The sequence below is a fragment of the Jaculus jaculus genome, chromosome 2 (assembly GCF_020740685.1).
Source record: "Jaculus jaculus isolate mJacJac1 chromosome 2, mJacJac1.mat.Y.cur, whole genome shotgun sequence".
NCBI classification, from domain to species: domain Eukaryota; kingdom Metazoa; phylum Chordata; class Mammalia; order Rodentia; family Dipodidae; genus Jaculus; species Jaculus jaculus.
The window spans coordinates 110104504-110127453 of NC_059103.1; the positions used below are offsets into that span (position 1 = coordinate 110104504).

Genomic DNA, 22950 nt, shown 5'->3' on the forward strand with positions numbered 1-22950 from the left:
GCTGAACATTGTTCATTCATAATCAATCAACATTCACTATTCAACTAAGAGATGGCCGTAAGCTACATATTCTGGTAGAATTTATATCCACAATTGGAGATTCAATATAATACTTTCCTATGATATAATCCCCCTTAATATTCATAAGAAAGTTAGCAATGTTTGTTATGACAAACTCATATAAAAAGTTTTAATGTTTTTACTATATATTTAGAGTAACATACAAGGTCTCTAAAACCATTAAGAAAATTAATTGACATTAAATTTTCAACTATTTTACAGCAATGTAAATGTTTCTGTTTCATTCTTAATCAAGTCATTAATGGCTCATTATCTTACCCGTCTCACAATAAGGTTCACCATCCTCCAAGTGGAAAACATTATTACGAATGGGTTTTCCACAGGCCACACAAACAAAACAGGACACATGCCAGGTTTGTTTCAAAGCATTGATGACTTCCTATTATAGAGAGGTGATTGAGTTTTAGAAAATGACAATAAATACACCAATACTTATTTTTATTGCAGGTAGACACATTCACTTCATCTCTGTCACAGGTGTTTCAATAAGGGACATATACATTATTGAAACTTATGCAGTATAATATGTGAGCTTTTCACAAACATGAAGCGATAGACTTAAAGAATGATCACATTATTAAACTTTATACTTTTAGTGAATGAGGGAAGTATTCCACCAGTGCTTCCTACAATACATTCTGCTTTCTTTCAAAGGGTGTCATGATACATTAACTTAAAAAAGTTTCATGGCATTATCTTGAAAAATGTCACAGAGGAAAGAGAAGCATTTAAAAACTAAAACAAACCTATACTCCAGTGCATTATGGAAGGGATAATGTAATCAGTATAATCCAATCAGGTTAGCGTTTAGCTGTCTGGAATCAGCACTATGCACTTAGTCCAATGAGCATCTCCAGTTTGAACCATAAACCATGGATCTAGTCCTCAATGGCCTTCTAGTTAAATACACCAAGCATGAAGGGCTTGTGCCAGATTTTAATTAGCAAAAAAGGTTTGGGTTTGTTGGTTTTGCAAGGAATTGTTACTTTGAATTGAGAAAATGAGATGGATCAGTTAAAAATCATTTTGGACGAATCTTTAATAATACAGGGACTTACTCTTTCATTTTTAAAAATCTTACTGTTTCCATGATGCTAATATGAATTTTATTAATTGTCCTTAACCCATAGAGCACATTTCTACAGTTAAACAATATTACAATGCAAACCCTAATTAATTTTGTATCATTTTGGGAAGGTTCAGGCTTATCATACTCCTTTATTCCCAAGAGAGTGTATAAATTAGTAAAACAGATATATTACAAATAAGATACTTAAAATTGTTTTCAAAGTTATAGATCTGTTTAAGGGTATATTTATTAATTCATTCCTTTTTCTTCAATATGAATTAGTTTCATTATTACATTTTCATATGGAGAATGCAGCAAAGCCATTCCCAGTTTTTGTATGAAGCCAAGTAGTTTGTCTTCTTCTAAAATAAAATCTAAATTCAGTACTCACACCCATAAGAGGTGCCAGCCCTTACTGTAACTGAAAACTGGATACTCTAGAACAGAACATTCATTTATTCATCATTATTTATGTATCTGGTTCCTAAATTGTGCCCTTTTGCCAAAAAAGGTGTGGTTTGAAATTATTTTCTATCAGCATGCATATGTCATACAACTGAAGTTACAGTTTTAAACATTACATGCATTCAAGGAAAATACAAGCCTCACATTTCACATATTCTATATATTTCATGAGGTCAATGTCCTGTGCTTGAACCCTGACAAGTGGGGAAATGCTGCTCTCATAAACACTATGGAATTTAATTTAAACCAGTGAAGGTGTCAGTTCTGAGAACTCATGTGTGTGGTCCTGTGCGACCTCTTCATTCCTGAGCAAACAGGGTCCTGTTGAGGTAGCACACCCACAGTAAATTATTTTTCCCCCACAGTGGCTAGACTTTCACACACAAGCCAGCACTCAGTAAGACAACTAACCCCAGGAGTCTGATATGCTTCCACAGAGGTCTGTTTAGTTTTGCTTTATAATAATAAATACTGATGGAAGCAGACAAAGTTGATAACCAAAAAAAAAAAAGAAAGAAAAAAAAGAAAAAAGAAAAAGAAAGAAAAGGAAAAATTATGGGAAAGCTTTTTATTTTTTTAACTCTAGACTTTTTGTTTCTTTTTTTAGTTTCTTTTTGTTTGTCTTTGTTGTTGTTGGCATGCAGACATTTGTAGTTGGCATGTGGAGATGTAGGCATTATTCATTCTGGCATTTTCATATACAATTTGTTTGTGTCAATTCCCACCCTTCTCCTACCCCTAACCCCACTCTATCTCCAGCCCCCTGCCACACACACTATCTCCCCTCTCTGTTCCTCATGCTCACTTCTGGTTACAGTGCTACACATAAAAATTTTGTCTGGATTTGCCCATCTGTATACATGCTTATGGATCTTATAAGCAAAAACTATGTCACTTTGACATATCAGTACACATATGAAAGTTGGTTCAATACTTACTCCGAGGATCTTCCTCTGGCACCGACCACATTCAGGAGCAAAGAATTTCTCATAGCACAGCTCACAGTACAGTGCTCCCTTCTCCTCTACAAATCCAATATAGGCCATCGTATTTTTGCAGTGAGCGCAGTTAAATTCCTCTGGGTGCCAAGATTTCCCCAGTGCCACTAGGAATGGTCCCCTGACAGAAGAAGAAAGAAATTGGCTCAAGCATAGAAGCTTCTAGCGTTGGCTTGGTGAAGACTCCTTCACAGTGTCACACGATTAATACGCATATAAATTAGCATGTAAGCTGGGGCAGAACTGAAGCAGCCAGTACTCCAACATATAAACATAAGCAGAAGAGTCTAACCTGACTGGAAAATAAAGGAAGGACAAATCCCAATTTTCTAATGTCAGAATTTTAAACATAATTATTATTTTCTGAGAAAACAGTCACTTTCTTTTCTCTGCACATGGTATCATATGCTTATTTCGTTTGTGCATGTAAGTATGTTTATGCTTGTGAAGGAGCACACCCATGCTAAGGTAGGCACATGGCGGTTGGGGGACAAAGTCGGGTTGTTGGTCCTTGCTCTCCACATTGTTTCAGGCGGAGACTCTTCTTGATGTTCACCACCGCACATGCCAGAGCAAGTGGCCAAGGAGCTTTGGGATTCTCCCACTTCTGCTTACTGTTGCTGCAGGCACCCTGAGACTAACGGTATGTGTGCTAAGCATGTCCAGCTTTACATGGGTTTACAGCCACTCTGCCAGCCACTGAGCCATTTCCTTAGCCCAGGTTTTATGCGTGTGTGTAGGCAGTGTGGGAGCATGCGCACCTCAGCATATATGTGGGGGTCAGACGACAACTTTCAGGTTGATGCCTATCTTTCCACCTTACCTGAGGCAGGGTTTCTCGCTTTCTAGATCTCATTCTGCTGATCTTTGCTCAGTACAGGCTTCCAGAATTTTCCCTTTCTCTATTTCCCACCTTGGTATCAATGTGCTGTGATTACAGAAACCTACCATACCTTTTGGCTTTTTATGTGGGGTTGGAGATTGAACATGGATACTCCATTGAGCTATCTCCACAGCACCAGAGTCCAACTTTTAAAAAACATATCAAATTATTATCTTCCAAACTTAACTACAGACTATAAAGTACACATTATGAATCTACTTTAATTCCAACATGGCTTTTTAAAAATTTTATTGTGTCAAGAACATTTCACATGAGACCAACCCTGAAAAGATTTTTAAGTATGCAGTATAGAGTTATCAAACACAGGTACAATGTTATACAGTAAATCTCTTGAATGTATTCATATATTCCACAAGTGAAGTTTTATACCCATTATTCAGCAACTCATTCTCTCTCCCTTTCTGACTTCCCTAAACATGACTGATTTATTCATTTTTGAGACCGGGTCGCCATTTGTCCTATTAGACTTGGACTAACAAAGGCAATTCTTCTGCCTCAGCCTCTCGAGTTGGTATCACAGGTGGGAGACACCATACCTGGCTATGACTGATTTTTAATACACATTTGTACCAAGGCAACAAATATTTATACAGATATTTTTTTTCCCCACTGAATACTATAGTCATGAATTGCTAAGATGAGCTAGGTTCACCTGACAGGAACCCATTATGCAGCCTTATCTCGTGAGGAGTCTACAGAGATGAGCAGCGGAGCCTCTACAACACACTTTTCAGTAGCTACACCATGCTAACTCTCACTCACAGAGCAGATTTACCTCCGAGGCACTTCTACACTTATCTAATTTGTCCATGCAACATGCCTGTGAGACAGACCAGGGCAGTTATTATGAACTCAATTTAACAGATTAAGTGGCTGAGACACAGAAATCCATAAGAAATGGCAAACATCATAAAATCACAGACTCAGCCAAGGCTAGAAGCTGATAGCTCTGATTTACAGTAGGCCACTCTAGCCAACTGATTCTCTGCCTTTGATCTCACTGCTGTCAGCTGGCATCACAAACGACCATGGGTAACTGTTGGCTAAGCATTGGACACAGGACTTCCAGGTGGATCACTTGTAGGAAAAGTCATAGCAATATTTTCGTTTGGCAAGTGTTCTCTTCCTCCTCTCCCCTCCCCCCATCCTTACTGATATCACCATACCCAACTCCAACTGCGTTTTGCAAAAGGACTGGTGTTTATTTAGACACTGCCCACAATTCTGCAAGTCAGGAAAGTGGGAAATCTCAAGTATAACTTTTTTTTTCTGTGAGGCTTTGGAAGGTATTTTCAGCTGGGCATATTGTCAGATGCCTTTAATTCCAGCACTGAAGATGCAAAGGTAGGAAGACTGCCGTGACTTCCAGGGCAGCCTGGGCTACAGAGTGAGTTCCAGGTTAGCATGGATTGTAGTGAAATCCTGCTTAAAAACACAATGGAAGGTATTTTCTAGTTCTACTTTTTGTTAACTTGTTTATTGATACTTTGATGCTATTTTGTATAAGGCTGTAATGTAGCTCTTTTATGTTTCAGAAAAGTACTTTATTATCATCATTATATTTTATTTTTAAAACTTACTGTGACTAACTAGATCAATACTTAAGGGAACTGTAGCTTTGTGATGACTAGCAGGAATTTCTGTTATTTTGTTGTTGCTTTGTTCTGAGGCAGATTCTTACTTCTAGCCCAGGCTGTTTTGGAACTCATCTAACCCAGGATGGCTGCAATCTCATGGTGATCCTCCTACCTCAGCCTTCCTAATGCTAGGATTATAGGCATGAGCCACCATGCCTGGCTACCATTACCTAACTGCTGCGAGAAAAGAAAGGGCTACGGGTCATCTCTTGTAAATCTTCAATTAAGTTGTCCCTACCTATGTAACTGGTTTAGAAATAGTCCCATTCCATAAATTTCTTTTATTTTTCCTAGTATAAGTTTGGTAAAACTTTACAATCAAAGATAAGGCAGGAAATCATGCTGCTCAAGTTGGACATTTTATGGATGTTCTGAGCTTTTCCACCACGTAGGTGATATAGACATGTCAAAAAGCCACCCAGGTTAAATTTAGGATGCCCGTAGCACAAGGCATGGTTGGACTTTGGGTTTTATGCTACATTCTATATGGATATTACAACAGATTCAAAGTTGAGCATGGTGGTGCACTCTTGGATCTCTGAGTTTGAGGCCAGCCTGGGACTTCAGTCAACTGCAGGTGTGTCTGGGCTAGTGTGAGACTCTACCTTGGAAAAAAAGAAAAGATAAAGAAAAAAACAGATTCAGAACTATTGACGCTGCTAGGCTGAGTGTTTTTATTAAGACACGTCTATAGGTCATCCCTGGGGCTGAACAACTCCTTAAGGCCAGGATCCTTATTTACCTCCTTAGTTTTCAAAAGAAGTCAGCTTGGGCTCACACTCTGCACTGTAGTCAAACCTAAGTGTTGGTATGCACTTGTAATAAAAAGGAAATCTTGGGCTGGAGGGATGGCTTGGCTGTTAAGGCATTTGCCTGCAAAGCCAAAGGATCCAGGTTTGATTCCCCAGGACCCATGTTAGCCAGATGGAAGGGTGCACGTGCACACAAATCTGGAGTTCCTTTGCAGTGGTTGGAGGCCCTGGTGCACTCATTCTCTCTCTCTTTCTCCTTCAGTCCCTCTCTCCCTATTTCTTTGTCAAATGATTAAATAATAAATAAAAAAAAATAAAGGAAATCTAGGGCTGGAGGGCTGGAGAGATGGCTTAGTGGTTAAGGCACTTGCCAACAAAAACAAGAGTTCAATTCCCCATGTAAAGCCAGATACATAAAGTGGCACATGAATCTGGCATTCACTTGCTGTGGCTAGATGTTCTGAGGTGCCCATTCTGTCTCTCTCTCTCTCTCTCTCTGCTTACAAATAAATAAATATTTTAAAAAAAAAGTTTTTAAAGGAAATCTTTGCTCCTGGAGCATGTCTATCAATACTATCAAATAACTGAGGAAGTGCATCTGAGAAAAAACACAGCAGCTGTTTAATAACTAAGGAACATACAATCCACCTAGCCCTTCTCCTCACCTCCCCCAAGTATTTCTGTAATGGAATGAGACCATAAGAGTGTGTGCTAGGACTCACAGAGTTTGGCTTGACCTACCCAACTGAATTACTACTTGTATGAAGACAGCTTAGTGTGGCACCTTAGATTGAAATGACATTTGCTATAAGAACTGGTTCTATAAAGTTCATCCCTGCTCTTCCCGCAGCTGATGGTAAGGCAGGCTGTTGTTAGAGCACAAAGGGCCATGTTCACATGGATTCCTTGGGAAAATTCCTATCAGATTTTTTTGCAGCAACAGTTTTGAGTCCTTTGTCATACTATGCAGCAGAATGCAAAAAGTCAAACTTGTAGCTTAACCACAGGTGTTCTCATGAATCTTTCTGCCAAGTTCTGACTGATTTCAACACTGGCTTCTTTTTTAATGATCCAATTTTGATTTTCATTCTTTTGCTCCCTTTGGTAATTCAGAAGGCTAACGTAGTTCTTATATTCTTGTAAGTCTTTTTAAAAAAAGTTTTCTGACATGAAGTTCACCATTAATAATTAAAAATATAGTCTTGTCTAGGAAATGAGAATTGTAAAATATTTCATATTTTTCCAAACATAAATAATTAAAGAACTCCAAGACAGTAAAAATGTGTCTCTGTACCTTTAAAATGTGAGGTGAAAATGACCCTAGATTTTACCAGCTCTCCTTATTAAACAAGCATACTCAGGCAAATACTACTTGACACACCTTGCAGTGAACAGGCAACTTTCCTACCAATGCCCTTGAAGTTATGTATAGATCAGTCACATCTCTTACATATAACAAAGCACTCACTAGTATGTGTCAGCAAAGACTAATTAAACAAATTTGTTAACACAGGATTAACACAAAAGAAGTGCCATTTGTTCCAGGAAGAACTGTGTTTCCATTTGTGAACTGGAATGACAGGCTTGGATAACAGCAAGTGGAATTAATTATCATCTACCCCTTGCAGTACTCCACACACTGAGCCTTACTAAAGATATGTTGACTGACCAAGGGGAGTAGGGGGAGTTGAATCATTTCATTAGCTTAGAGAGAGCTATGGCATGATACTTCTGCTCTGTTTATCTTCTGTGATTTATGCCCAAAAATAAAGGAAGGAAAGGTGGGAAAGATTCCCAGTTGAGAGAAAAAGGAAAGCTTATAAACAGAAAGATAGACAAAACTGAAAATCTCAATAGGGATTTAAGTTTAAAATCAAAACCACACTGTTGGCTTCCCTCCATTATTTAACTCTGATAGTGGTCTCAGTGATAGAAATCAACTGAAACAAAGTTAGTCAACTTTCTGAATATCATGTGATAAATAAAACTATAAATCTATCCAGGTGTGGTGGTGCACATCTTTAATCCCAGCACTCAGGAGGCAGAGGTAGGATGATGGTCCTGAGTTTGAGGCCACCCTGAGATTACATAGTTCCAGGTCAGCCTGAGCCTGTGAGACCCTACCTCAGGGAAAAACAAACAAACAAACTATCAGTCTAGAATTTTCCAAAGCCTAGGTGATACAGATTAAAAACTTTAGTTTGAACAAATGATTACATCAGTAAAGTTCAAAACAAGTCTACAAAATCCGTGTAATGGAATACTCCTGCAATCCTAGCAATCAAGAGGTGAGGCAAGAAGGTCCTAGAGTTCTAGGTCAGGCTGGGCTAGATTTTGTCTCTATATCAAAGAACAAAACCAACCAAACATATCTATCAAAGTACATTTAAAAATGATGTGCTTAAGAACAAAAAAAAATGATATTCTACTTAATTAGGAACAACAAATAATCCAAGTACATAAACTTGTTTTGTATTTTTATATTGACCAAATCTGAGGAAGGCCAGGTTTCATATGAACCAAGAATCTAAGAACAATATTCCCAGAGGAATAGAATGAAGAGAGAAGAGATAACAAAGAAATTGCACATAGATATACTCAGCCCTCACAAAGACACAGCCAGGAAGAAAGTACTGAGGGACCAAGTACATAGCAACTATCTTTAAAGTCTTCAATACTCAAAATGGGAAATATTAACAACCTTGTCTAAAATTTCACATTTGTTACTGTTAATCTTCTTTTTCAAGGAATGTTTCCAAATTTTCCAATTTATAGTATTAAAATGTAATTCTACATTTACTGAGCATCACCTTTAATTTGTACTTCTTTAAAACAGTACAAATAAAGGGTTGTGAAGCCCATTGCATTTTTATATTTTAAAGGCATAAGTGAGGTGCTTCTAAAAAATAAATTCACAGGCATAGTGAGCTTAAGCATAACAATGAATAAGAAGACCCAGTTCTAAGGAAGTCAAAGTTTAACTGATTAGAAGGGCTAGGGAGCTGGCTTAGTTGGTAAAGTGCTTATTGTGCAAACAGGAGAACCTGAGTTCAGATCTCCAATACCTAAATAAATGCCAAGTACAGTGACACATGTGTAATCTCAACACCATAGAGGCAGAGATAGAAGGATTGCCAGGCTCACTGGCTAGCTAGTCTAACCAAACTGGTAACCTCCAGGTTCAGTGAGAGATCTGTCTCCAAAATCAGGGTGGTGAACAACTGGGGAAAATACCCTGGCCTCCACAAATATGTACCCGCACATATACAAACACCTATATGTACATGCATACACACAACACACACACACACAAGCAACTTAAAAAAATCAACTAAACTAAATTGTGTATGAAAATGTCAGAATGGGCTGGGTAAACAGCTCTGCAGTTAAAGTCTCTTACTTGAAACTCCTGCCAGATGGGGGTTCAATTCTCCAGTACCCATGTAGACCCAGATGTACAATGTGATGCATGTGTCCAGAGTTCACTTGGATCAGCAAGAAACTCTGGTGTGCTCATATACACACATTGCTCATCTCTTGTGTGCAGGCAAATAAATTAATGGATTTTTAAAAAAGAAAATATCAGAATAAATAATATAGAAATCTCTGCATGCTATCTAAAAAATAAAATAAAGTAAAACTGAAAAAAAGTCTATTGGAAAATACTGTAGTAAATTCCCTTTTATGGATGGGGAGTTTCTTTTTGAGATAGGGTCTCACTCTAGCGCTAGCTAAATTGGAATTTACTCTGTAGTCCTAAACTGGTCTCAAACTCATAGCAATTCTACTACCTCTGTCTCCCAAATGCTAGGATTAAAGGCGTGTGCTGCCATACCTGGCTGTAGTCAATTCTTTATGTTGAGATTAATACAAATCAAAACAGCTGCCAGGTATGGTGGTGCACTCCTTTAATCCCAGTACTCGAGAGGCAGAGGTAGGAGGAACACTGTGTGTTCAAGGCCACCCTTAGAATGCAGAGTGAATTCCAGGTCAGCCTGGGCTACAGTGAGACCCTACCTCAAAACCAACCAGCAGAAGAGATGTGATTCTATAAAAAGTGGAATATAATTTCAATGTAGCAAAATTAACATATACCCTAATAGTCTTAAAAATGTCCAATATCAACTGAACTAAAATCTTGTTAAATGTAATATGTGCTATACATCATTCTCAGAGTGGAGTATATTAGGGGACAAAGCTGGAAAAAGCCTTTCTTGAAAGTAACTTACTCCACCCTAATGTAAGGGGGAGAAAACAAAATAAGCTACATATCATGTTAGACATTAAAGCCAAGGGGAAAAACAGCAGAGAAAGAGAGATGTGACTGTGCATGTGCGATGCAGCTACATGGAAAAATTCAAATAGGTAGCCAAGGACACAACAATTTCCAAGTGAAGAGGTAAAGATGAAGCATTAAAATGTCCAGGGGACAAGAATGCAGGCCAAGGGAAGAGCAAGTGCAAACAACAGGAAGATAAGTGTTCTGCAGTGAGTCAAGCAAGGGCAATCACATGGTCTGCAGTGCTCCCTGCCAACATGTATGCTGATGTGGGGGGTCCACACAGGTCCTTGTGCTTTCATAGCAAGTGTTTTACCAACAGAGCTATCACGCCAAACCCCTCTAACAATTTTTAAAAATCTATGTTATCTGATATCAGTACATTCACTCTGTCTCTCTTTTATTGCAGTTTCCATGATAAATCTTTTTCTTTTAAATATTTTTATTTATTTATTTTACAGAAAGAGGTAGAGAGAGAGAATGGGCATGCCAGGGCCTCCAGCCTCTGCAAATGAACTCCAGACACATGTGCCCCCTGTGCATCTGGGTTATGTGGGTCCTGGGGAGTTGAACCTGGGTCCTTTGGCTTTGCAGGTAAACGCCTTAACTGCTAAGCCATCTCTCCAGCCCAATAAATCTTTTTCTTAAAAGCTATTTAGGGGCTGGAGAGATGACTTAGTGGTTAAGGTATTTGCCTGTGATGTCAAAGGACCCAGGTTTGGTTCTCCAGGACCCATGTAAGCCAGATGCACAAGGGGGCACATGCATCTGGAGTTCATCTGCAGTGGCTACAGGCCCTGGCATGCCCATTCATTCTCTCTGTCTCTCTTCTCTGCTAAAAAAAAAAAAAAAAAAAAAAAAAAAAAAAAAAAAAAAAACACCTACTTAGGTCTTCTCATTTAAAGTGTCTCTTGCAGACAACATATATTATATATTTAGATCCTGAGCTTATCTACTCTGCCACCTTCTGTGTTGTGCTTAATCTTGAACTGAGGAGATGGCTTCATGGATAAAGCACTTTGCATGCAAGCATAACAATCTGAGCTCAGATCCACAGCACCCATGTAAATGTGTGCTTACAACCATGTGAACATGCATACACTCATGCAAAAACATCACCTTACCTATTTACATTTGAAGATTTAGTATAAGGATTTGAGTTCTATGTTATTATTTGATGATTGTCTCCTCTGCTCGCTTCTGTACATTAAAGAGTGAAAGAGTAATCAAAGTCATTATCTGACAGTGAGGGTGGGTCAGGAGGCAATAGAAGTATGAAGAGAAGGGAGATGTGAAAGGGCTTTGGGGGACAATGGGAAAGCAACACACTAGGAAACATGGAAGACTTTTGGTGCCATTGAGTTCACATCTGCCATGAATTCAAATGTTAAATTTTTTACTTACTTGTAAGCACAGAGAGAGAGGGAGAGAGAGTAAGAGGGATGGTAAAAGGAGAGAGGGGACACACCAGGGCCCCTTGCCATTGCAAATGGAGTCCAGATGCATGTGCCACTTTGAGCACTGGGCTTTATGTATGTACTGAAGAACTGAACCTGGGCCTGCAGATTTGTAAGCAAGTGCTTTTAACCCCTAAGCCATTTCCCCAGTCCTACCTGCCATGAGTTTAAAATGAGAGTGGTTGGTGTGGCAGTGAGTTCCTTTCCAGTCACATCCTAGAGTTAGAGTGTATACATAGAAAAGGTAAGAAATGATTTCATCCAGGCTGGTAATCAGTCAAGTGAGTGGTGAAGTGAAAGATGTACAGAGGAATGGAGAGTTTATATAGGAGCAGTGATTGTAATTTTGACTATGGAATTCAGACTTAAGAGAAGTAAGTATGTTTATGGAAAGTAAGGATATTTATGGACAATGAAAGTCATTACAATCAATGTATTTGTGGCTGGGGTGGACTGTTAAAAATTCACTGGAGTTAAAAGCAGTGGGTAAAAAAATCAGGCAGTGATCTTAGAGCAGAATAGGATGTTTGGAAATGAATTACATAGGGATTATAGTTACTGGCAAAGACAAAATCTAGGCTATGACTTTGAAGAGTATTGGCTGAAGCTGGTTACTGGGATCAGTACAGTAGAGCATAACAGGAAATTAAGAGATGGGGATATTGGAAGGATCATGGATTTAAATACTAAAATCACCAAAAGGACTTATCACAAATACTTTTCCTAAGGCAATGTTAGTTTTCCAGTAATTTAACTGCAGCAATTTGAAATGCTCATAAATATCACCAGACTTTCTCTAAATATACAAGTCAAAACTTTTTTTTTTTTTGGAGGTAGGTTCTCACTCTAGCTCAGGTTGTCTCAGGATTGCCTAGAACTCACAGCGATCCTCCTACCTCTGCCTCCCGAGTGCTGGGATTAAAGGTGCATGCCACCAGATGTGAAGAGGTGTGTGTGTGTGTGTGTGTGTGTGTGTGTGTGTTATTACTGTAAGGGTACCACGCATCACTCAGGAGGTTTACAATCTTACATTATAGTCATGCATGTCACAGCTTTGTTTTCTTTATAAGATTGTAGAATATATGAAGAATAGTTATTAATCTTTCTATACTATGGTAACAGAACAGCAAATTGACAGTTTTGTATGAAAGTGCTAAGCTGGTAAGTAGACTCCTTAACACTATTGCTAGCCATTCCTTTCAAATAAAGCTGCTTTGTTAAAATGAGACAATCCTGACATCTTTGTGTACCAACACAATCCTAGATGGTCTTTATTTAGATTTGCCACACAAAGCTGGTGTGTGTGTGTGTGTGTGTGTGTGTGTGTGTGTGTGTATGTGTGTGTGTTTACTAGAGAAAGTAGTTTACACAAAGTGTGGATTTATTTTCTTACCATTATGGGACCTAGAGTACTGAGCACAAGAGTTGTCTTGCTAGGCCTCTCCGTGGAGTGTAGATGGTTATCTTCTCTTCACATGGTGTGACAGTGCTTTCCTCTCCTCTTAAGAGTGACACCAGTCATACTGAAATAGGGCTCACCCTAATGACCAATTTTACCTCTTTAAAGTCCAATGTTCCTAATGGTGGTTAGGGCTTCAACATGTGAATTTTGGGAAGACTCTCAATTCAGCTCAAACAAAACCTTCTATGGGGAGGGAAAGAGGTTATCCATTGTGGCATCAGTGTGTCTCAGCGGAAAGGGCTACTTATAGAAGGAATATAATCCTACATTAGATGAAATGTGAAATACAAGCCTTGGATCACCACTGTTGAGTTCAAGAATGTATGCAGTTGAGGGTTGAAGAGATAGATGGCTTAGTGGTTAAGGTGCTGGCTGGCAATGCCAAGGGACCCAGGTTTGATTCCTCAGTACCCACTTAAACCAGATGCACAAGGTGGCACATGCGTTTGGAGTTTGGTTGAAGTAGCTGGAGGCCCCTGGCATGCGAATTCTTTCTCTATATGCCTCTTCCTCTCTCTCCCCCTCTTTGAAATAGAGTTCTATTTTTTTGATCATCTTAATAAAATATTAAGAACATTCTCCTGTGTGTTGGTAGTTAAAGGTAAAATACTTTGCACATCACCTGAAGTATGCTAATACATTAAACACTGTTGTCCAACCCAGGATCTTAATAGCATTACAATTACATTATGTAAATTCTTAACACATTCTTTTCAATTCTTCTTGATAGCCAATAGTAAAATGTTGGTTTATATTTTGCTCAGAAATGTTGGCCGATGTCATTAATTGTTTTCTTCAATTATGGAGCTAACACATTAAGCCAGGAAATCTTTAACATTTATATATAATCTTAACCAGAAAGGACAGTAAATACAACCTTAAATGAAGGAGTGCTTACAGATGGTAATGGATGGGGCAGTAGTAAAAAGCTCCTCCTGTTTCTTCTTGGGATAACTTAGGGTTAGCTCTTCATATAAAAAAAAAAGCTTAAAAACCACTGAGCAAAAGAACAAATGTAAGTTATTTCTCCCACTAGAATAAACAATGGGTTTCCCAAATATGGTTCCTGTGCTATATTATTGTAGGCAAACACAGAACAGTAGTAATGTAACTACGTTTCAAACATGCCAGATCTACACAAAAAAAATCAAGCATCTTAAATCCCTTACTTTTTCAAAAAGATGCTAAAATGCTAAACAGTTCAGTTACCTCCATATAATTCAAGTGGCAAATAATTTTAATGCCACTAGATATAACACACAAGAAATAAGCTGGGGATGTTTTTAAGTCCACTATACCAGGAAAACTAAAGCTAGGTATGGCTACATCAGCCAGCTTTTGAATGTGTCCCTGTTATATCAGGATTCTAACAGCTAATATGCTCACGGGCATAAGTAAAGAAACAGTACTTCTATGCTAACTAAATGGAAATGTTCTAGAGTAAGCCTACAGCTTCAGTAAAAGTCTAAAATGTAAGTCCTTATAATTTGTAACTAGTTTTTCAAGGTAATAATTCCAAATACAATTTAGGTCAAACACCCATAAACATCTCAAGATACAAATAAAAAAATTAAACCTTAGAACCAAATGAAATTATCTATGAGGTTTTAAACTAAGTATGTTCTATAAAGATAACCAATTCAGTTGCTAACACAGGTAATCTTTGACATTTTATAAAAATAATTAATGCTAAAAATTAAAATAACCCAATAAAATAAAATACAAATTTTGCCTTAGTGTGCTCTAAAATATTTTTAAAATTTTAATTTATAAAGTACTATGAATCATAATATTATACAGTAACTAACTAACAATATACATTATAAACTAATTCTTACACATCTCAGAGTTTGCAGGATATTTATTAAACTATGCTGTAAGTGTAAGCCTACAATTGCAGCTCATTTTAAAAACAGGTGTGCCAGAGAATGTCACTTGATCTTTGCACTGGTAAATAACACTGTCACCAAGGGCACGAACTGGAATTGTGCTTTGACCCGGTCTCTGAACTGACTGGAGTGTAGTCAAGCTGCCTTAGCATTTGTGCAGCAGGCAAATGTGCTATATTAATTATTGTTACCTGATCTGAGCATGAGCTAATTCCCATTCCTTTAGCTTCCTTAGGAAATGAAGCTTTAATGCTTAAATGGCAACAAGTGCTGAATAATTTAGAACAATGTAAAATTTCAGCAGAATGTAAAATCCAATAAATGAGAGATCAATGACAGTTATCCATCTTGTTGGCAGAATATATATTTATTTCATAAGGCAGAGCATCTGAGCATCAAAGCATCGCCCACCCTATCATCAAATTTGAAACCAGGCAAGCAGGATGGGGAATATAGTTTCTACTCTGAGTTTCATATTTTCTCAGAGGCAGTAACAGTAGTGATAATGGGATAATGCACAATTTAATGCTCAGACAGCATGAATCAGAAATTGATATGGTTTGACACTTTGTTAAATGCTTACAAATAACAGCAGCTTCTGTTTCCATAAACAGCATTATAACTCAGAATCTAACATCCCTCAAAACACCAGGATGGATAACCTCAGTGCTATAATGTATAGAAAACCACGCTGTAGTCAGAATTTATTTATTTATTTATTTATTTATTTATTTATTTAGTGTGTGTATGTTGTATTTACATATATGTACCCATGCAGGGCCTGTCCGATGGGCTAGCCTGTGGTAGCCAGAATAGAATGTCAGTTCTCCAGCACAATCACTCTTCTGCTGGTTCTTATTTGAGCCACAGTCTCTTCTTGACTCTGGATCTTGCCATTTGTTCATGAGCCTCATCAGTCCTTGGGTCTTTGCTTCCCTATGGGACTGGGGTTACAGCTACAAGTAGCTGCTCAGCTGTTTATGTGGTCTTGGGGATTAAACTCTAGTGTTCTCTCAAGCTTTATCCAGCCCTCATGCTTACACAGGAAGCACTCTTAACCACGTTAGCATTTATAAAGTGAGCTGTCTCTCTACAGCCCCGGAGTTCATTTTTATTTTATTAAAGCTAACAACATATAACATATAACAACAATAGAAGTAGTAATTAAAAACATTGTTTTGTTAGAATAAAACAGTAGTATACAAGATATTTTATTAATTGATTTCATTAAGATAGTAACCATATAGAAGTACTTGTTGGAAAATACTAACTAATGAAAAGTGAACAGACCTAGAATCATACACAATCTATTCATAAAACATTTACTAAATTCCCATTTATCTGGTGCTAACTTTACTCTCTGTCAGAGAATTTGCTTCTCTTTTACAGAGAGATGCAGATCCTAAGGAGAGAACGACCCCATCATACCTCAAAAGGGCCCCATCTGAAACTAAAAGTAATCAAGGAAACAAGCAAGAGTGCTGTTCTCTTCGTGAACCTGGTACCAGCACAAGGGTGAAGGAGATCGAAACAGAGAACAATCAACTCCTACCAAATCAGATATCCAGAGACCCAGAGGCCCCCAACACCTCATCACTGAAGCAGACCTAAAATGAACCCAACATAGCTCAGAGAAATTTGCAGAACAGGGGTCAGAAAGAATGTAAGTGCCACACGTTGGGTCATGATAGACAAAGACATTGTCTTCTACCCATAAATGGTGGCTGACCCCACAATGCACAACCCATATTCCACAAGAAGTGGGGGGGACTCTCTGCGGAGGGGGGCGGTCTGGAAGAAGACTAACAATGGTACCAAATTGACTGTATTCACTGAGTACAAAACTAAAAATAAGCTCTGGTGTGGTGGCACACACCTTTAATCCCAGCACTTGGGAGGCAGAAGTAGGAGGATTACCATGAGTTCGAGGTCACCCTGAGACTACAGAGTGAATTCCAGGTCAGCCTGGGCTAGAGTGAGACCCTACCTTGAAAAGAGCCAACCAACCAACCAAACAAAAAAAAAAAAAATTTGCTAACTTCATTTTGTGTGGTGGATTCCGTGCTAGCCTGGAAACCTGTACTCAATCAACTCTTTTCTTAATTTCTATTACTAATACCATAGGTACTGGCTAAGTCTTACTAAGCAAGTATTGAGCAAAAAATTTAATTGAAAATAGCAGTTTACAAAATAGCATATTGATATTCCACTTCTGTAAGACAGTATCAGTTATTGTGTCAATATATTAAAAAGTTTGAATTAGGCCAGGCACGATGCTTCATGCCTGAGAGGCTGAGGCTGGAGGATCACCATGAGTTTGAGGCCACTCTGGGATACATGAGTTCCAGTCTAATTTGGGCTGAAGTGAGATCCATATCAGTCTCCAAAAAATTTAAGAGGGAAAGAAAAGTGAAATTTGAACCAGAATTCTAACAGTGGCTAAGCTGGGGTTGAGTATGAATTCATGAACTTTTTTTCCTATACTTTTTAAATGTCACAAATGAACATTCCTTTTTTTAAGTTTTCTTTTTATTTATTTGAGAGAGAGATAGAGAATTAGGCAGGTAGAGAGAGACAGAGAGAGAATGGGTGCACCAGGACCTCCAGCCACTGCAAACAAACTCCAGATATGTGCATCTGGCATACGTGGGTGCTGGGGAATTGAACTTGGGTCCTTTGGCTTTGTAGGCAAGTGGATTAACCACTAAGCAATCTCTCCAACCAGAACATTACATTTAAAAAAAAATATTTTTTGAGGGGAAACAGAAAGAGGGAAAGAGAGAGAGGGGGGAAAAAAAGAGTACATGTGTGTTTGGGCACACCAGGGCTTCCTGCCACTGCAAACGAACTCCAGACGCATGTGCCACTTTGTGCATCTGGCTTTATGTGAACACTGGGGAATCAACCCTAGGAGGTCAGGCTTTGCAAGCAAGTGTTTTAACTGCTAAGCCATCTCTCCAGGCCCACTGACTATCTTTTAAAAAGCCATCTTGTTCTGTGTGCTACATCTAATTCCTGATAGGTTAATTAGAGGAGTAATTTCTACATTCCATCTTAAGTATGGCTTGGAATATTTATGCTAGACAATGCTAATGTAATAAAAGAATGGCAATCTTAACCTTACTCATCTTTAGAGAAGCCACTATTGCAAATGTTTCAAATATATTAGTTTTGAAAAGAAGGGACAAGCAATAATTTTAAACAATTACTTTTTACTGTTAACAAGGCAACTCACAAAGAGGCAACAGGGTCTTCTGTAAAATAATAGCAGCCAACATTCACACCTACACCTCATAACATTTTAAAAGCCACTTATTAAAATGCTGAGGTTTAATAAATTTCATTACAGAATGCCTAAGATCTCCAGGCACATTTTCTCATTCCTTTTTGAAGTTTAAGAGACAATAAAATAGATTTCACAAAAGTATCTTCAAGATACAGGTAACAATGTATTCTAGCACTTACCGCATTGGTGAACAGATATGAAGGCAAGTATATTTTTTAACGTATTTAAAAATCTAATTTTTTCTCTAGGGCCCAATGTTCTTTTTGTTACAACTTATTTTTTATCTAAATGAAATTCCTCATTTTCTCCTCATAATCTATAAAATAACAAAGTTGAGATAAATAATCATCAGGGTTCCTTCAAGTCTTAAGATATTATTATTATTATCATTATTTGGTTTATTGAGGTAGGGTTTCACTCTAACTCAGGCTCAAATTCACGGCGATCCTCCTACCTCTACTACCTGAGTGCTGGGATTAAACATTTTTATTATTTTTGAAAGACCACATTAATCACGATTTTCCCAGTTCTGGTAGGAATTAAAAATTAACACAATCCACCAGTATTTAAAATTTTACTTTCATAAATTCAAGAACTACTTTGTGTTAGATACTACATGTAAATATTGCTATGTATTCCAACACTACCATACATAATTATAGCAGGAATAAATTTACTAACAAAATTGGAGGTATTTAAGAACACTAAAAAACATTTGGGAGATGGGTTAGTTGATAAAATGTTTGTCATTCAGGGCTGAAGAGATGGCTTAGTGGTTAAGTGCTTGCCTGTGAAGCCTAAGGACCCTGGCTTGAGGCTCAATTCCCCAGGACCCACGTTAGCCAGATGCGCAAGGGGGCACACACATCTGGAGTTCTGCAGTGGCTGGAAGCTCTGGCATACCCATTCTCTCTCTCTCTCTCTGCCTCTTTCTCTCTCTGCCTGTTGCTCTCAAATAAATAAATAAAAATTAAGAAAACAAGTGTCTGTCATTCACACATGAGGACCTGAGTTTGGATCCCCAGTGCCTATGTAAAAGCTGGGCATGGAGGCATCACCTGTAATCTCAGGGCTGGGAAGAAGGTTACAGCAGGATCCCCTAGAACTAGGCAAAGTGGTAAGCCCTTGGTTTAGTGAAAGACTGGATCTCAACAAAATAAGGTGGAAAGCAATTGAGGAAGATACCTGACATCAACGTCTGGCTTCCCCACTCATACATGTGCATCTGCCTGCACAGTTGTGCCCATACACATAAAACACACACACACACACACACACACACACACACACACACACACACACACACGGAAAAACACATTTGTATTAAAATCTTCAAAGAAAATTTCAAAAACTAACAGACTGACCTGATGACCTGGTTGCAGTGGGCACACATGGGTGTTCGCTTCCCTGCTGGAATGTGCTCAGCTCTCTGCACTAGTGTGTCCTGGTCACCTGGCTGGGGTGTCCCCACAACTGAATTTGCTGGTGCCTCTGCTATTGAGGAAGTCACATTGTTCGAGATTCTTCCAACAGAAGGTGCTGGATAAAACACAGGCAAATCAAAATGAGAATAAGCCAAACCCAAACTTTTTCTAGTAACCAAGTTATTTAAACAATAATATATCTTACTCCCCTATTCACTCACCTGGTCACATTATGGTAAAGTTATGACCAAAACACTATGTTGTAGTTATACATGTGAGTGCAGTGAAGCATAAAGGATAATCACACAGGACAAGACCTGTGACAGTGGTGTGCACTGAATGCTTTCTGTTTCCAGGAGCGATAAGGTTAGGTGAGTAGCACAGGTGATATATTTCTACTGATATAATCATCTTTGCTACCCATTACTGAAACAGTCCCAAATATGATATTAAATACCTCAGTGTGAAGATAAAAGCAAGCACAGTCTATTTTTCCTTCTAGATGATTTTATAGTTACTGAATAAATTATGTAGCTACATGAAATAATCCTGGCTTGATACACCACCATCCTCACCCAGCTTTGGTGAAAACAGGTCCTGTTGATTTCATCCCAAAATAATTCTTAATCTTGCTTCCACATCTCCATTCCTACAATGTTAATGTTTTCTACTTAGTTACCTTCCAAAATGTCTCATCTTCCTTACCACCAAAGACTTAAATCATTTTATTATTATTATTTTTTAAAAATAGTATTTGCGGGCTGGAGAGATGGCTTAGCAGTTAAGTGGTTGCCTGTGGAGCCTAAGGACCCCAGTTCAAGGGCAATTCCCCAGGACCCACGTTAGCCAGATGCACAAGGGGGCGCACGCTTCTGGAGTTCGTTTGCAGTGGCTGGAAGCCCTGGCGCTCCCATTCTCTCTGCCTCTCTCTGTCTGCCATTCTCAAATAAATAAAAACAAACAAAAAATTAAAAAATAATATTTGTATTGCTTTATTTGCAAGGAGAGTGAGAGGGAGAGAGCAAGAGAAAGGGAAAGAAAGAGAGAATAAGAAAGAGAAAGAAATAAAGTAAGTGTATGGGTGCCACTGCAACAGAACTCCAAACTCAGGTGTCACTTGGCCTTATATAAGTAGTGGGGAATTGAACATGGGCCTTAATAATTTGCTTACCAGGCTTTGCAAGCAAGTACCCTAAGCTTCATTGCCATCTCTCCAGTCCCATTATTAAATTTTTCATTGGCTTACCAAGAATTAGGTTTCACTGTGGTGTTTTCATACAAACTTTCATCTTAAGGAACCACAATTCTGTGTAATTGATTGTCCTGTTCTCTTACCAGTCAGGGTAGTCCACACCCCCCAACACTGTCCCCACGTCTCTTCAGCTGTGTCTTTCTGCTCTACAACCTCACTTGTTCACCATATCATAACACCAAACTACCTTACTTTTTCTTATAAACATAATCACCTAAGCCCAGGTTGTCTTTGACCTTAGGAATGTCATTTTCCTATTTTTCTCCTATTTACATAGCAACCACTACTTACTATTAAGAGTCAGCTTATAAGAAAACATTTCAGAAACTCCCTGAGCTACCTCTACTCATGGCTCCTTCCACGTAACACACATCAAATGTTTGTTTTCTAGGTCTCCATACTTTTCCACGAATGTCTTCCTTATTGTTATTACTACATAGATTTGTGTCTTTTCTTCCTCAACTACAGACTATGTTCCTAAGAACTCTTTTAACTACATTCTCCAACAAATATTATGTAAGTACAATGATTATGATGGGGAGGTAATATGATGGAGAATGGAATTTCAAAGGGGAAAGTGTGGGGGAGGGGTAATTAACATGGGATTTTTTTTATAATCATGGAAAAAGCTAATAAAAAAATAAACATTAATAAAAAAGAAACTACAGGCAATAATAAGTGAATATATAAGCAAATTAATGCAAATGGGATGGAAACCAAGAGAGACCTTTACTGATCAACAGAAAATTAAAAGCTAATGGAGAGAAAATATACACAACAACATGGCTTAAAAGGAACAACTTAGGGTATACAAGCAAATAATGTAAAAGCATGTGTGTATACATATTGATGTTTATGCCCACACAAGTTGACAACATCTATATTAAAAGTATGACTAGAACTGTGTAAGATTAGTTAAGACATCTTTAAGGATGATGCTCCTTCAACTAAAGCCTATTTGCAATGATATGCAATCAGAGCAACTAGAAGCCTAGCACTTATGGCCACTTAGCACATCTATGTGCTATACATACACTCGCTCTATAAGACAGAACTTTCCAGGCCAAGGAGCTCCAATACTGCCATTCCTCACTCAAGGTCAGGAACATGTTTGCATTATCTTATGCTCACACGTCCTCTTAAACAGATGAGAAAGAACTAACATAATGGTCACTATATACAGCACCTCCCTTGCAACCTCATTTATTCACCATTAAGACCTCCCTCTATGGTGTGTCTGCTTTAATGTCCAGGCTTGAAATCCCCAGAGCACCAGGTAAGCATGTTGAATGCCAAACCCAGTCATCTTTACATTTAAGCTATGTACAATGATCTCCCCCTTATGTGCCCATGACTAGCTTATTTATTACTGATTTTGAATTCTCTTAGTGTAGTGTGGATGGTATTCTGCCACCTATTCTCCTGACCTTCATGTCACAGCAAATGTTTTCAAGTGGATCTTTCTTTTGTTATTCAAAACTTTGTCCTTTGAGTTCTGATTTTGGATTCCTTAACTTGACTATTACAAGTCACCTTGCCACTATCCCTGCTGTGCTCTTCCTTCAACCAATTCTGTTAGATGTTCTTCAAAAAGCATTGCACTGATTATGTTCCTGCTTGTAAAACAGTGCTGGCTGCTGCTATCTTAACAAACTTATTTCCTATGCTTCCTTACACATCACTACCATAACCATCATAATAAATTATACTTATTGCCTATTTAATTTGGGCAATCACTATTGGAAGACACTAATTTCAAATTCTTACCACAATACTGATTCAGAATGATAAGGACTATTTTTGTATGAAATCTGAGCTAAAAGTAAGGGTAAAAAATCTGCCCAAGGTCACACAACAAAAGGCATTCCTAAACCTGGGCAGAAAACTGCCTTGTGAATAGAGAAAAAAGCAAAACAAAAACAATCAGTTCAATAGAATATTGAATAGAATAGAGTAGAGAATGCTCAAAATCATCTATTTTTCTTTTAGATGATA

At 38.1% G+C, this 22950-nt stretch overlaps 1 protein-coding gene across 9 annotated transcripts in view; it reads right to left on the reverse strand.

Annotated features, from left to right (window-relative positions):
• The window catches only part of Pdlim5 (PDZ and LIM domain 5), a 194403-nt gene that overhangs the window by 8505 nt on the left and 162948 nt on the right, over nt 1-22950 (reverse strand). For all 9 annotated transcript variants that reach the window (XM_045142934.1, XM_045142932.1, XM_045142939.1 and 6 more), the window contains 3 exons: nt 19644-19818; nt 2554-2734; nt 340-460 (listed from right to left, as the gene is read on the reverse strand). In XM_045142934.1, the coding sequence (XP_044998869.1) occupies nt 340-460; nt 2554-2734; nt 19644-19818 (477 nt within the window). The remainder of the gene's footprint in view (nt 1-339; nt 461-2553; nt 2735-19643; nt 19819-22950) is intronic.